Source organism: Morus notabilis, unplaced genomic scaffold, assembly GCF_000414095.1.
Source record: "Morus notabilis unplaced genomic scaffold, ASM41409v2 Scaffold1338, whole genome shotgun sequence".
Taxonomy (NCBI): Eukaryota; Viridiplantae; Streptophyta; class Magnoliopsida; order Rosales; family Moraceae; genus Morus; species Morus notabilis.
Window position 1 is genome coordinate 10,034 of NW_010358079.1, and position 14,825 is coordinate 24,858.

The following is a 14,825-nucleotide window of genomic DNA, read 5'->3' on the forward strand; positions in this document are numbered from 1 at the left end:
ATATATATATATATATGAGCTTTTTAAAATAAGAGGATACCATAATAACTCCACCACGTCAAAAATAAATTTAGGAAAAAAAAACTTTGAATAAAATAAAGAGGAGATAATATATATAACTCTACTCTTTCTTTTCCCATTTTTCCATTTAGCCCTTGTAAATGTCATTTGTATGTTCACAAGACAAGGGCATCACCATAGGTTATAGCCTTTTCATATGCCAAATTAAAATTCTTACGATCAATTAATCGTATAATTTCTCCCTTTATTTAGGTTAATGTATAAAAGATCAATACAATAGGTAGACATCCAAACCTTTTTCAGTAATCAATTTTGGTTATCATGGGAGCCTCATAATACTGCAAACCCCATTTCACACTTCCAGTGATGATATGTGTAACCTTTTAAAATTAGGAGATACTAAAGGGCTAGCAATTCGTGTTCGTGGGCCGTGTTCGGGCCGATACGATTACGGCATGACACGATTATAGTGAGCACGAACACGACACGATTAATAAACGTATCAAAAATCTAAACACGAACACAAAACGCTAATAACACGGTTAACACGACACGACACGCGAACACGATTACTAAACGTGCCGTGACGGGCCGACACGAAAATAACACGTTTATGACCCGTTTATGATCCAACTAGCAAAAATAGTGGAATTTTATATTGTATTCAAAACTATATTAATTGACTACTTAATATCACTTATAGTTAAAATAATGCATAATAGCTAACACACATTAAAATATCCAAATATCAAACACACACATGCATACACCCTCCTCAACAAAATTTCTCTCCTGAAAAACTATATACCCTTCTCCTGAAGAATTAATGAAATTATAATTGCACACCCCGATCTCACACACTCAGAAAAACTAATACAAAAGGCATGCTGCAAATAAGCAAGCGACCTTCTAAAATAGCTGTCAAATGACTTTAGTGCAAAATGTTGTACTCAACTTCTTACAGAAACTTGTTGCAACAATTTCTACAATATTTACTGTTAACAAGTTGAACCAATCACGTTAATTCTTGAAGTCTTTCGATGTAAAGCCTCACGAACCTACACGTGATCCTAAGAAGTAAGTGAAATTCATCTAGCTAACCAAATCACATTTATATCAATCAAATCATCAATCATTAACTTACTGAACTTGAAGCAAATGTTAACTTTCACGTGGCATTCTAATACCCACACATATCACGTGGCATTGCCATTAACGCAGGCAGATAAAACTAATTCAACAACAAGGAATTCTAATAATGCAAATCCAATTGGATAGGAGAGAACCTCTATAGTTATTAGAAGTTAAACATAAACAAGTTACAAGGAAGAAGAAAATTCACAAGTTTGATAAGAACTATCCTGCGGCAATAAACTCTCTCTTCCTTATCATGTATACATGCTTCGAAAGAAACCCCACAAAGTGATCTTAAATTCCTACTCCAATAAATACATTCTAGCAATCTATGCATGCTGATTTGAGGACCATATCCACCTGAATTTCCCCCAAAATTCTTTGAGCAACCAAGTCGAAAATCCCATCACATTCCTCTCCAATAAAATTAACCAAATTCCTCAACATTCTAAAACTTCAAATACCCAAAGTAATCCTATAAACTTTCCATAAATTTCTTATTCAACACATACATTATTGCTATTGAAGCAATATAAACCAATATCCATTTGAGTTTTCTCTAAATTCTCTGAGCAACCAAGCCGGAAATCCCACACTCCTCTCCAATAATATTAACCAAATTCCTCAACATTCTAAAACCTAAATATGCAATGCAATACTATAAACTATTCTTTAAATACTTATGTAATACTTTATACATGCATTATTCTTGCTATTGAACAGAGAAATTCGTCAGCACGCATAAATCCCCAAATACACAGCCAAACCCTAAAAATCCAAATTATGCATAGAATAGCAGCAAAGATTCAAAAACTAAATACCTCTAAATCGATGCCCATCGTCTCAGCAACATGGCGCATAATCGAGTGAACGAGCTTGCTCTTGTTGTACCTCTCCTCGCATGCCTGAATATCCTCTTCCGAAACCATACGCTTGCTCAAATCGATGTAGCCCTGAGGAGATGGAAACGACGGGTGAGGACTGAGGCGGAAGAGGACTGAGGCGGGCGTGAGGAGTGAGGCGGGTGTGAGAGAATGAGAGAGAGAACTTAGGGTTTTCTCTTAAAAAATATGTATATGACCTTAATAAACGGGTCGGGCCAGGTCGGCACGATAATTACCCATATAATTAAACCGGTTAAGCGTGTTAAACGGGCTGGCACGAATCCAGCCCGTTTATTTTTGTGTTATTTGTGCCAGCCCGTTAACGGCCTAATTAATAATCATGCGGTCTAAACTCATTTATCTCGTGTCGTTTCATCGTGTCGTGTTAGAAATTGCCGAGATACTAGTATTAGCATAATAACACTATTGTATTAAAAAATCATCGAGATAAATAGAATTTTATCCTCTCCCTTTCTTTAGGCTTGACAAAAATCATCCAGATATTTAGGCGTATAACAAATACGCACCAAAGCTTTTTATATCACATTAATAGAGGCTAATTTTCATAATTAATGGGAGTTTGCAAACTTTACAATTTCTCTTATAATTAGTACATTTCCGCACTCCCAATAGTACTTTGTGGCTTTATCTAATAAATGGGATATTGAGGAATTGCAAAAATTTCACGACCATCAAATATGCAATATTCACTTTGGGGAATATGCAAAAATAATTAGCTAAAGTTGGATGGTCTTTTCATACTAATGGTATAATAAGAAACCACATCACACTGTTATCTTCCATGATCTTGTCATCATTACACTCATAAATGCAATATAGGATAACATTGATTTTATAGAATGTGGAAAGTCAAATTATCATTTAAACAAAATTATTGGCTCTTTAATTATTGGTTATAAAATATATGTCAATACTTAATTTATATCTATATCAATATAAGTTTTAAATGTTCAAGAATCTATGTAACTCATCAAACTTCTAACTAACCAAAATAATTATAATTGACAAAGCAGAAGCATATGATATAATGACTATTTAGTATATAAATTAATCTTATCAATGAGAAAAGGTATAGAAAACGTTTTTTTAACATATTCTTCAAACAAATTATAAGGTGTCATACTATTAGTATACCAAAAACCTAGAAACGCATATGTAATACCTCACATATAGTACATAGATTTCTAACATTTTGAACTTTGGAGGTAAGCAAACATGTGGAGAACAAAATATTGGGTCTACCTGATGCAAAAGTGTTAAAGTATAAAACTATTGTTCACCCACCTCTTAATAGCTTAAGTTTTTGGGATGGATTGGTAAACTAACATGGTATCAAAGCAGGAGGTCCTGAGTTCAAACCCTCATAATTACATTTTTTATCCCCATTTAAATTGTCATCATGTGTTGGGTTTTTAATATATCTCAGGCTTAAATATTCACGTGTTGGACTTTCCAATTAATTTACCCACATGATTGCCCATTGTCCTGCCCACACGTGAGGGGGATTGTTAAAGTATAAAATTATTATTGACCCACTTCCTAACAGCTTAAGCTTTTGAGATGGATTGATAAACTAACAAAAAGTATCAGTATAACACCATCAAATTACATTTTTTATCCCCATTTAAATTGTCATCATGTGTTGGGTTTTTAATATATCTCAGGCTTAAATATTCACGTGTTGGGCTTTCTAATTAATTTACCCACATGATTGCCCATTGTCCTGCCCACACGTGAGGGGGAGTGTTAAAGTATAAAATTATTATTGACCCACTTCCTAACAGCTTAAGCTTTTGAGATGGATTGATAAACTAACAAAAAGTATCAGTATAACACCATCAAATTTCAACAAAATATATCTACCATTATTACTTATGAAATAAAAAGTGAATAAGTGTAAGATAATGACTGTATGTGGAAAGAAAAACAAAACATGGGATATACCGTCAAATTAATCTCGGATGTATAAGTCAAGGCCCTGAATAAACCATATAAGAATATGATCATATATATGCACATACAACAAAATCTATACAATTAATGTCAAAAAGCAATATGGAATCATAAAGTTTATACGTTATGAAGAGTGACATACCATAATTCATGAAGAAAACTAATATGAGATTTAAATAATAACTTTTCTTTATAGACAGGATGGTCCTCATACCAACATCACCGACAAAGTTTTCAATACATTAGCGAAAGATCAATAAAGGAAAGATGCTAGCAAGAAATTTATAGTATGGCCATTACGTATAATAAATATTGCACTAAGAATCATGTAACATAGAAAAGATGCTAGAACGATATTCAAAACATAGATTTAAGCTTTCAAAAGAAAATGGTGAAAAATCAACGTACCTTACCGGTATATCAATTTACCAATCTCTGAGTCTTGTAAAATCCCTCAAACTTTTCATACAACAAATATGGTTAGAGACTCATGCTGATAACGTATTATTAAACAAATGAAAATTCACCAAAGATAAACGACAAAGCATAATAAAAAGAGAGACACAAGAAAAATATGAGAGACTAACATTTTATATTCTTCCATTCACTTATAATAGATATGTTCAAAATAAGCTCATACAACTTCTATTTATAAGTTAAGAATCATGAGTAAAGATAGATCAAAAGACACAAGTTACATGATTTACATAGATGAGAATTATGAAGAGATAATATACAATATTAAGTGAGGAATTACGAAGAGATAATAAGATATAAATAAAAGATTATAGAATACTAAGAGGTGGCATGCACACTTAATTGATTTACAACATTTCTAAATATATAGAAATAAGACATGGAGGCTTCCATTTATTTCGGTTACGTGCACCATTGCTATAGATTGTCGGTTTATGAAGACAAGGACAAAACAATTTAAAAACGACAATAAACATGAAGAAACGGCAACCTCATTTAAGACGACAATTACTTTAAAACGATGACAAACATAAATGGGATTAACTTTCTAAAGGATGTAAACATTTAGAAGCAACTAGAAAAAAGCTTGCAATATCAGAAAAACAAAGAGACGGAACTTCAAGATTAAAAAAATCCCTAAAAGCGACTAAAAAAAAGGACAATAGCTTGGAAAAACACAGCAAGGATACTATGATCAAATTTAAAAACGAAAAAAAAAAATTTTAAAAGTGAATAGATAACTGGCATTTTGTGAGCGGGTCCGTTTAGTTCTCTAATTCGAGTTTTTTATTTGAGTTGAGATGTGACTTTATGTGAGAACTTTTTACTGTAGTAAAAAAGTTAGATGTGATTATTTCTGAGAGCTTTTTACTGTAGTAAAAATCAAATTTTAAATTCAAATCAGTGAAATAAACGGGACCTAGTAATCACCAGTTATGAAATTTGAACAAGACCCTGTTCAGTTCTTGATACTAATTTGTTGGCAACAGCCAGGTGTTAAGGGCACTGCAAGAGGCCGTGGTAGCGAGCTCGCGGCGAGGGTGAGCGCCATGAGTAGAGCCACGGACAATGCAGTTAAGCTGAATGTATAATCGCCGGCCTTGCGCGCGGGAGGCTAAGATTCAGCAGAGAGATTTCGGAGATTGTTGCTGAAGCTGAAGCATTGAATGAGCTCAAGTAGGTTCAGGAGTTGGAATTTAAGGTCTATTTGGATTTTGTGGTGGTGTCTTTTTTTTTTTTTTTTTCGCATTAGGGTGGCCAAAGTCATTGTTAGGATGGAATGAGAAGTTTTTGTAATAATGTGGCCTAATTGATAGTGAGTGTACAACATTTGTTTTGGTTGTTGATTGGTTCCATGAGTGTGGTCAAAACATGTATTATTGTTTCTACTATTGGTTGGAGTTTTGAGTATGGATTACTTTTAACATAACCTTAGCTGAAATAACAAAAATCAAATGGTATTGGAATTGCAAGCTTTCGATGGGCAATTGGCATATAAAAATTGTTCCTGGAGACATTGGATACATGGTCAAGAAGAATAAGTTAGGAAAATAGATTTATATCTTGAAATTAAGGCCCTTGATCACAGAAATAAATATGATCATATAGAAATAATAAATAAAATGCTCAAAAAATAAATGATCAGAACAAATATTTGTACTGGTTCATCCTGAAAAAAGCTACGTCCACTTTTGGAGCCGAGTTTACCAAGACGAGGATAGGCTCTTTCTTGTGAACAAAGTAACCGAAACACATTGAAGGAATCATACTAAATAATTGTTGCAAATCGAGTAGTTATCTATCGAGTTGATGAGGGAGATGCTCAATGGCCGAATGGACAACTCATACAAGTTTGTGAATCCAAATTTTAACCCAAGAGTTGCTAACAAAAGTGTTTTACAAATAAAGTTTATCTAAAATCCTCATAAAAGAGGACAACCCTTTTTGCCAGATTTTCAGTCTATTGGTGCATCCTTTGATTTAGTGTCCACCATTAAGCTAGTGATCTTGCACTTTTCACCAATAAGATAGGCATAACTTCTTTCTTTTTCTTTTTTTTTTCCTTTTCTATTTATGAAAGAATATCAGAGAAAGTGTTCATAAGCTCCAAACTAACATAAGCATTGTCATTGAAAGAAAAATGTTTCAACAAATAACAATGCTTTGTCAAAGAAATAAAGTAAATACTTTGTACATATTCTAGCATTATAGAATGAAATCAGGGTTGTTCTGCTTGTCTTCTTTCTGGTCAAAAAGAACTTTCTTTAACTTTAGACAGCTTTTTGCCAAATATGTGATATCTTTCAGTGGTTCACATTTCATTTCCCAGCTTTATTAGCATACTAAATTATAGTACCAGTTTAAGAATACTATGCCGTGTTTAGAATTGTTCTTATTTTTGTTTTTCACATTTTTTGAGAAAAAAATAAAAACGATTTCAAAACGGTGTTTGGCACAATTAAAGACAAAAAACGGAAATAGAAACTATTTTTTGGCTTAGTGTAAAATGGGAGAGAAATGAAAAACGACTTTTAGTCGTTTTTCATTTTTTATTTTTGTTTTCTCCTCTCTCGAGCAGAGGGAGAGAGAGAGACATTAATGAGTTTTTTTTATACTGAAAACAATCTCTTGATAAAACTACTAAACGCATTTTCAAAAATAACTTTTATCTGAGATTGAAAACGTTTTCATTTCTATTTTTATATAAAAATTAAAATCATTTTGAAACGAGTTCCAAACGCACCCCTAATATCACCATTATATTAAAAAAGTAGTGAAGAGTAATGGAACCTTAATATAAAGTTGCCTTTTTTTTTTTTAAGTGCCTACTAATGAATGTTTGTGTTATTATAGTATTCATGGTTGCTTAATACCATCAAAATTCTATTACCAGAGAAGGCCAAATCTTACACAAGTGAAAAGCTTTTTTTCCTTTAGGATCCACAAATAGCGGTAGAGAAGGAAAATGGCCAAAAATGATGTATGCTTTTAGATTACATTGTGTATTTAAGTGTCGGCTCCACAGTACTATGTGACCCCACTATGGCCACCACTTCTAGTCTTGCATAGCCGAAAAGATGTTAAATCTTTGGTGGCGTGAATTTGGATGTCTAAATCAACAAACAATTTAGAGATGCTTTCGGTATAGCCTCAAATCACCCGTCTAACCAATCATATTATTCTACATCATTTAAAAGATTTCAAATGTTTTTTTTAATTCATAATTTCATGCTTGTTTTATTAAATGATATAGTATGATACAATGAACTAGTTACTGTTTGAGATACCAAAACTTAGACAGAGAATCCTAGTCCATTTTTAACATAACTTGTTTGCTAAGTAACCTAAAGAATTGGAATTATGTGAGAGGGATTGGGAGTTTTATGTTTTGATTGGTTAATGAAGAAGCCCAAAATCTTGTAGCTATGTGGATTTTGTTTTAATATTGGCATTTTAGGATCCCAATTCGTTGAATGACGGCTTCTGAATAAGGGCATGAGGTTTGCATGGCTGGTAAACAGAATCTTCCAATAATTATTTCCTTTTCAGTCTGCAAATTTCTTTATTGCATTTAATCACTTTTGTCATCATTGCAGCCCCAAAAGCATTGAATTTTTTTCTACCAAATGAATCAAAATTCTCTCCTAGATGTTTTAATTTTTCTTTTTAACAAAAACTGCTTGTAATTTTTTATTTTTCTCATGTTTGTTTCAAAATGGAATCTTATTCTGCTCATATGCAATTTTCTGCTTCAACTTGATTAAAAAAAAAAAAAAAACTTTTAAGCTTTTGGTATCTTTTTTACTTTGATACTTCTTTACAATTACAAATTTGGGTGCTATTAGCGCTGTAATAATTAGCCTAGTCAAGAGAATTTTGACTTTAATATACCAGAATTTAGCCTAGAAAAGGGATTTATTGTCCCATGATTTCCTCATTGCTGTCATTTACCTTGGTTGGTTATTCTTTTTCATGTGCAAAACTCTGTTTTTTTTTTCCCCAACTCCATAATAGAAGTCTTTCGGTTAATTTTTATGTTTAAACCTCAAAGTATGTGAGTTATCTCACTTTGCTGCATAATTTAAAATGGCACAATGTTGATATTAATTTTAATGACGGAAGTAAAAGTCCAGGGGTGCCATTTTGAATTTTACGGTGCAATATGAGAACTTTTACTCTTCAAGGACTAAAATTAAAATTAACCAAAAGTATTTATTTACTCAAATTTCTCTCTGTTTTTTTCTTTTGTTTTTTTTTTTTTTTTGAATGATGGCTGCTCCAAGTGGGACTCCAAGACTTAGAAGGAAAGCCAATTGTTAAAGAAACCATATTATTTATTCTAGTATATTATAGGAGATTAAACAATGATATCATCATAATTCATGAATACCAGGGATCAATTTCAAATCATTGTGAACTTAATGAAAAAATATCCATGAGTTAATATCATGAAACATTATCACTCACTCAGAATCCCTCATTCCTAATCTCTTGTTGGTTGTTCGCGTCTTTTCTGTATTCACAATCAATGAAAAAAGATAATAATAGTATCATTTTTGCATTGTCATACGGAAATTTTTTATCTTATGATCAAGATAAGATTAAGGATCCTTTTACAGTATGAGTCTTTTGACCTTAATATCCGTTCAAAATTACATTAAAAATAAAAAGTATGTAAAACATATAATTTCTAATACATAATTAACAACTTACAAAGAAACTTACCTTATAAATCTCCCACTATTGGAGTTTGTTTGTGGCCCGCCAGATTTAGGTCTTGGTGAGTTAAAAATTCAGAGTCTAAGCGGAGAAGTTGGTGGCCTTAGAGCTACACGTTACATACTCTCAATTGATTGAAAGCTTCCATCGATTGTAGTGATTTTAAAAAGAGTCTTATGCATGCTTAAATTGACGTGTCAAAGAATTTTCTCGATATCGAGTTCGTCTTGCATCGTCTTCCCTGTGCTTCATCAGAATTTACTTACGGAATCTATTTTTATCGAGTATTTTGTATTGTGTACCACATGGTCATACAATTGGTGTCTGTAAGACTTTTTAGTTGAATGAAATTTTACGTTAAAAAAAGGGAGACTTACTGGTAATTTCTTTATTTAAACCCTATGGTAGAAATCTCCCAAGTTCAATGGCACAGTAAAAAATAACAAAAAGATCATATTCACTCCCCTACAATTTCTTTAGCTTTCTCTGTCAAAGTCAGACTTCCAGGGACCAAACAAATACTTTGTAGACCCATCAACTTGGAGAATCTGTCTTGTTTGTACGTTGCCACTCTTCACTGCTGCTCTTGAGTAATCCTATGGGCGTTTTGCTTCTTCATATATTCTTCTCTCACTAACACTTTTTCAAACCATCTTCAGGTAAAGCTCCAAAATATTTCAGTATATATGAAACTTGGCTTTGTAAAAAATTCTTTCAAAGAAAATGAACCAAACCCTATTTATTTATTTTCAGATAGAATCTGGAAGAGTTTTGGGAAAAAAAAAATTTGTTTATTTATTCATTTTTTAGTCCTCTCTCTATAAACAATCTGTTTGGGTATTTATATGTTTTTGTGATATGATTTATATGCAGGTGATTTAGCCATGGAAAACAGGTACGGCCTAATTAGGCAAAGCAGTGGGGTGTGGAGGTCTTTGAGAGATGGAGATTTTGAGGAAGAAGATGTTTGGTCTGTTCTCAAAGATAGAACAACAGATCATTCTAGTGATACTACCACCAAGGTTGTGAGGCTTAAGGAGTCATCATCATCATCACCACCACCATCACTTTCCGGCCCGAAAAATGTCCCGACGGCGTCGAGAATTATCCCGAAAGCCGGCGGCGGCAGCCGCAGTGTCAATTTGAACCATGAAGCCAAAGTCCTTCAGCAATCAGCTCCTATCAATACCCCCAACTGGCCTAACAACATTTATAGACACAAGTCAAAGAAGGCCTCCAAGAATAGATCATGGCTTAATGATTATGATGATGATCATCATGATGATGATGATGAAGATGATGATGAACATGATGATGATGACGATGATGATGATGATGATGATTATTATTATTATAATGATGATGATTATGCTCACAAAGTGCCTCCACATGAGTTGATTGCTAGGAGGCTTGCAAAGAGTCAGATATCGTCTTTTTCGGTTTTTGAAGGTGTTGGGAGGACCCTTAAAGGGAGGGATCTTAGCAAAGTGAGGAATGCTATTCTAACAAAAACTGGCTTCCTTGAATCATTGTAAAAAGTCTCCATAGAATTAGTGGTAAGTGTTTTTTTTTTTTTTTTTTTTTTTTTTTTTTTTTTTTTTTTTTTTTAGGATTTTTTGGGTTTTTTTTTTTTTTTTTTTTTCTTGTTTCTATGTCTTGTATAGGAATTTGTGGTAATTGGCTTAGTCTCAGAGAGTCTTGTTTATTATGGTCCTTGTTTTAGGGTGTGGAAGATTAAAAAGGAAAAAAAAAAATTAGATTTAGATTTAGTGTAAAATAGGGGACAAAAGGGAAAATTTTTGGTCTCCTGTTTCATTGTGGAATTTGATTGCGCCATTGTTTTGAGGGGTCTAATTGTCCTCAATGATAAGCATCTGATACATGTTCATAGTTTGAAGAGACCCCCAAAAGCATTTTAATTATTTCATTTGGTGAAATTAAGGCATTTCTTCTGTTGTTATCTTTGCCATCAAGATTGAGACCCTGAATGATCAATGCAGATGATAAACATCAGAAACGCTTTTCGATACTTTAAACATCTGTTTATTTCTCGGATTTGAACCATAATCAAACATTTTTTTACAGTGTATTCTTTCACAAAAATTTAAATTTCTGTCAAAATGTTGTACTCAAACTTACGAATCAAACGGGTGATACTCATTCTGGAGCATCTATTGAAGTCACAATACACCGGACCATAGGGCCAAATGTATCTGGTACAAAACTAGGTTTTTATTCTACTATTTTGACTGTCCTGTTAGGCTGGTATTATAGTCAAAATAACCTTTTTATCTCTTTCCTCCTTTTGTTTCTCTTCGTGGGGTTTTATTTCCGGAGTCAAAAATGACCTACGGATTATGAAATTGTGCAGAGCATCTGAATAATTACCTAAATAAGATTCTTCATCTAGATTGAATATACCATCCTATAATGATAAAGAAATGTTAACGTATAAAACTTTTATTGGTCCGCCTCCTAATAATTTAAGCTTTTGAGATTGATTGATAAACTAACAGTGTGTGAACAGGTGCGTGTTATTATGGTCTTTTAACGAAAAAACGTCGAACACAGTGGAAGGTGTAATTGATATTTGCTTTATGTGGAAATGATATTGCAAAAATATATTGCTGGTTTTGAATAAATAAATTCCATGTATTTATATTTTTATAATGGCATTATTATATAAAATAAATGTAACATAACACTCTTTTTCAACATATTGTTGTTTAGGATTTTTTTATTATATATATATTTTTTTGAAGAAATAGCCATTGCCACATTAACGTGGATTTATTGTAAAGTATTCCGATGTAGATTTCCACTGTGTCTTCTTGGGGGTCAAAACTTGATAATTAAAGTTAATAACTAAGTACAATATAGGGCAAAACTATCTTTTGCTTTTTTTTTTTTTTTTTTTTTTTTTTTTTTTTTTTTTAATTTTTAATTTATCTAACATTTGGTTGGACCATATGGAAAGAAGCTCTAAGTAGTAGACAAGATAAATTTGAGTAGAAATTGAAAGTGACATGTCACCAACTCGATTATCATAATCAATCCCTTCTTTTTCCCTCTTTAATAAAAATATTAAAGAAAAAAAAAAGTTGCCTGAGTCTTTTTCAGTTCAATGTGTTTCCCCACAAAGAAATTATCAGTTTCTGACCGGCTAATTAGCTAATAGCTAGACAAAAAAGCCAAAGTTTCCCTGAGCTTTCTTTACCATTATTTATGCTTTTTTTACTGTTTAATCAATATTCAATATTTATCAGCAATATTCAATATTCAATATTCAGTGCACCATTATTGACCTTTCAGCTATCATTAAGGGCTATGTCTTTTCTATTTCCTAAACAATTTTTAAGGGACTTTTTCTAAACATTTTATCCACTAACATAGTTTTGCTAATACCAAATCCAACTAGAATTGCCACAAACCACAGGAAAACACCCTGATAAACAACCGAATCCGCCAATAAATTTTTTTTAAAAAAAAACATAGTTTTAGTAATTGGTCATTATGAATATGAACCTTAGTTTTTAATTTTTTAATTCCCTTGAAATCTACAACGCCAGTAAATAACCGTCTCCAACAGTGAATTCGAAGAAAAAAAAACATAGGACGCGTTTGGAACTAATTCTAAAATAATTTTATTTTTTATATGAAAATGAAAATGAAAACGTTTTCAATCTCAGACAGAAATTATTTTTAAAAATATATTTGATAGTTTTATCAAGAGATTGTTTTTAATGTAAAAGACCTATTAATGTCTCTCTTCTCTCTCTGCTTGAGAGAGGAGAAAACGAAAATAAAAAATAAAAAATAACTAAAAGTCATTTTTTATTTCTCTCTCATTTTATACTAAACCAAAAAATTATTTTCATTTCCGTTTTTTATCTTTATTACGTCAAACGCCGTTTTAAAAATATTTTTATTTTTTCTTTCTCAAAAAACGTGATAAATAAAAACAGAATTAATTCTAAACACGGCCATAATTTTGCTAAGTGGTCCTTATGAATATGAACCTTAATTCTTAATTTCTTTAATTTCTTTATAAACAGAGAAGACTTGTGGTCTCATTTTATTAGACTAGTTATTTTGGACGTATTAAGTTGTAGTCAAATAATACTGACATTTCTTCAACCAAAAAGATAATAATACAGACAATTCATGAGGGAAATAAAATAAAAAACAAATCGACAATAACGACAATTATTCATTAAAAGAAATCTTGACGACCGAGGGAAAATTTGTGGCGGCAATTAATTCTCCTTATGTCGGTTGCAAGATTTTTTATCCCCCTCCTTTTGTTTTTTTCGCTACTGTCTATTAGCAAAGCTTCAAGAATATACTGGCTGTTGATTTCATATGGTTCAAAATTTATAGAGTGAAATTTCAGCAAAAAAAAGAAAAAGAAAAAGAAAAAAAACGTTTATAGTGTGAAATAAGTTTGCTAGATGCGTAATGTGCCGGTATCTTGATAATTTAAATAGAAATTAACATTACTATGGCTTACCCTTATTATTATTATTTATAATAATTATAGTTATAATTATTGTAATTATTATTGAGTAGATTAATTAGGGATGTGGTGTAATGACTGAGAAAATTTCAGACCTTAAATAATACAATTCATGTATTTTTAAGCCAAGGATTTTCTTAGAAAATATTATGTTATATTGTGAATGGAGGATTTATGGAATTAATATATGTATTCCTAAATTCTATAGCAAATTTCATGTTAAGTTCATGTTTCGATCAAGTAAATTCGATCGATAAATTCTCGCCGTATTTTAAGGCGGAATAATTTTCAGTACAAGTATAGTTTGAGAATCTTAATTTCAAGAATCTCTAAGCACGGCACGATGTTAGCGGCGTATAAAAAAAAAACGCACTGGCATTTTAAAAGAAGAAAAAAATCCTTAATTGCTAGACAGTTAGGTTAAAGTCGCAAGATAAATACTTATAGTAGATGGGTACAATATGAGCTCGGGAGTTGACACTGTCAGAAACGTCATTCTCGGGATAGAATACAGAAAATTAAAATTTAGAATTTGTTCAGTCTAAAATTAATTTCAAGACTTGAAACAGTTCGAAATATTAAGCGAGTAAGAATATAAAACAATATTGAATTATTCAGAAATTAATATTGGACTGTAAGTAGTAGATTAACTTACGTAAGCTAAACTAATTACCTCTAATCAGTATAAATTTAATCTGTTTAGAAGAAATAATTGAGGATAAGATCAGGCACGTAATCTTGCCTTAATCAGATACTTTATATAGTGAAATTTTTAGGGTTCTTACACTTTCTTTCTCTTATTCTCGCTCATTCTCTCTCTCCTCTCACGTTCTCTCTCACACAAACCATCAATGGCCAAATACTCAAGTTAAGATTCCGACCTCCATTTTTGACACCACCGGTGTCAATAGAAAGATCTCGACGAGCTGAGTTCAACGACATGCGGCACGACCTCCAACCCCGCCAGAATCAGCCGCAATCGCCGGCGGAAGTTCCGAAATTCCCATTTCTTCCCGTCGTGATATCTCCCCCATCCGACCTCCGATTGAGATGATTTCAGTCCCTATGGACTCAGTGCAGCGAGACGAAGAAAACCCATC

General features: G+C 32.2%; 1 protein-coding gene across 1 annotated transcript; it reads left to right on the forward strand.

Annotated features, from left to right (window-relative positions):
• The first annotated feature begins 9,671 nt into the window (after positions 1-9,671).
• Positions 9,672-10,825, forward strand: LOC21388016 (phospholipase D C). The gene is made up of 2 exons (XM_010091686.2): positions 9,672-9,868; positions 10,083-10,825. The coding sequence occupies exon 2, from the start codon at positions 10,094-10,096 to the stop codon at positions 10,742-10,744; it is 651 nt and encodes a 216-aa protein (XP_010089988.1). The 5' UTR covers positions 9,672-9,868; positions 10,083-10,093; the 3' UTR covers positions 10,745-10,825.
• Positions 10,826-14,825: the final 4,000 nt, after the last annotated feature.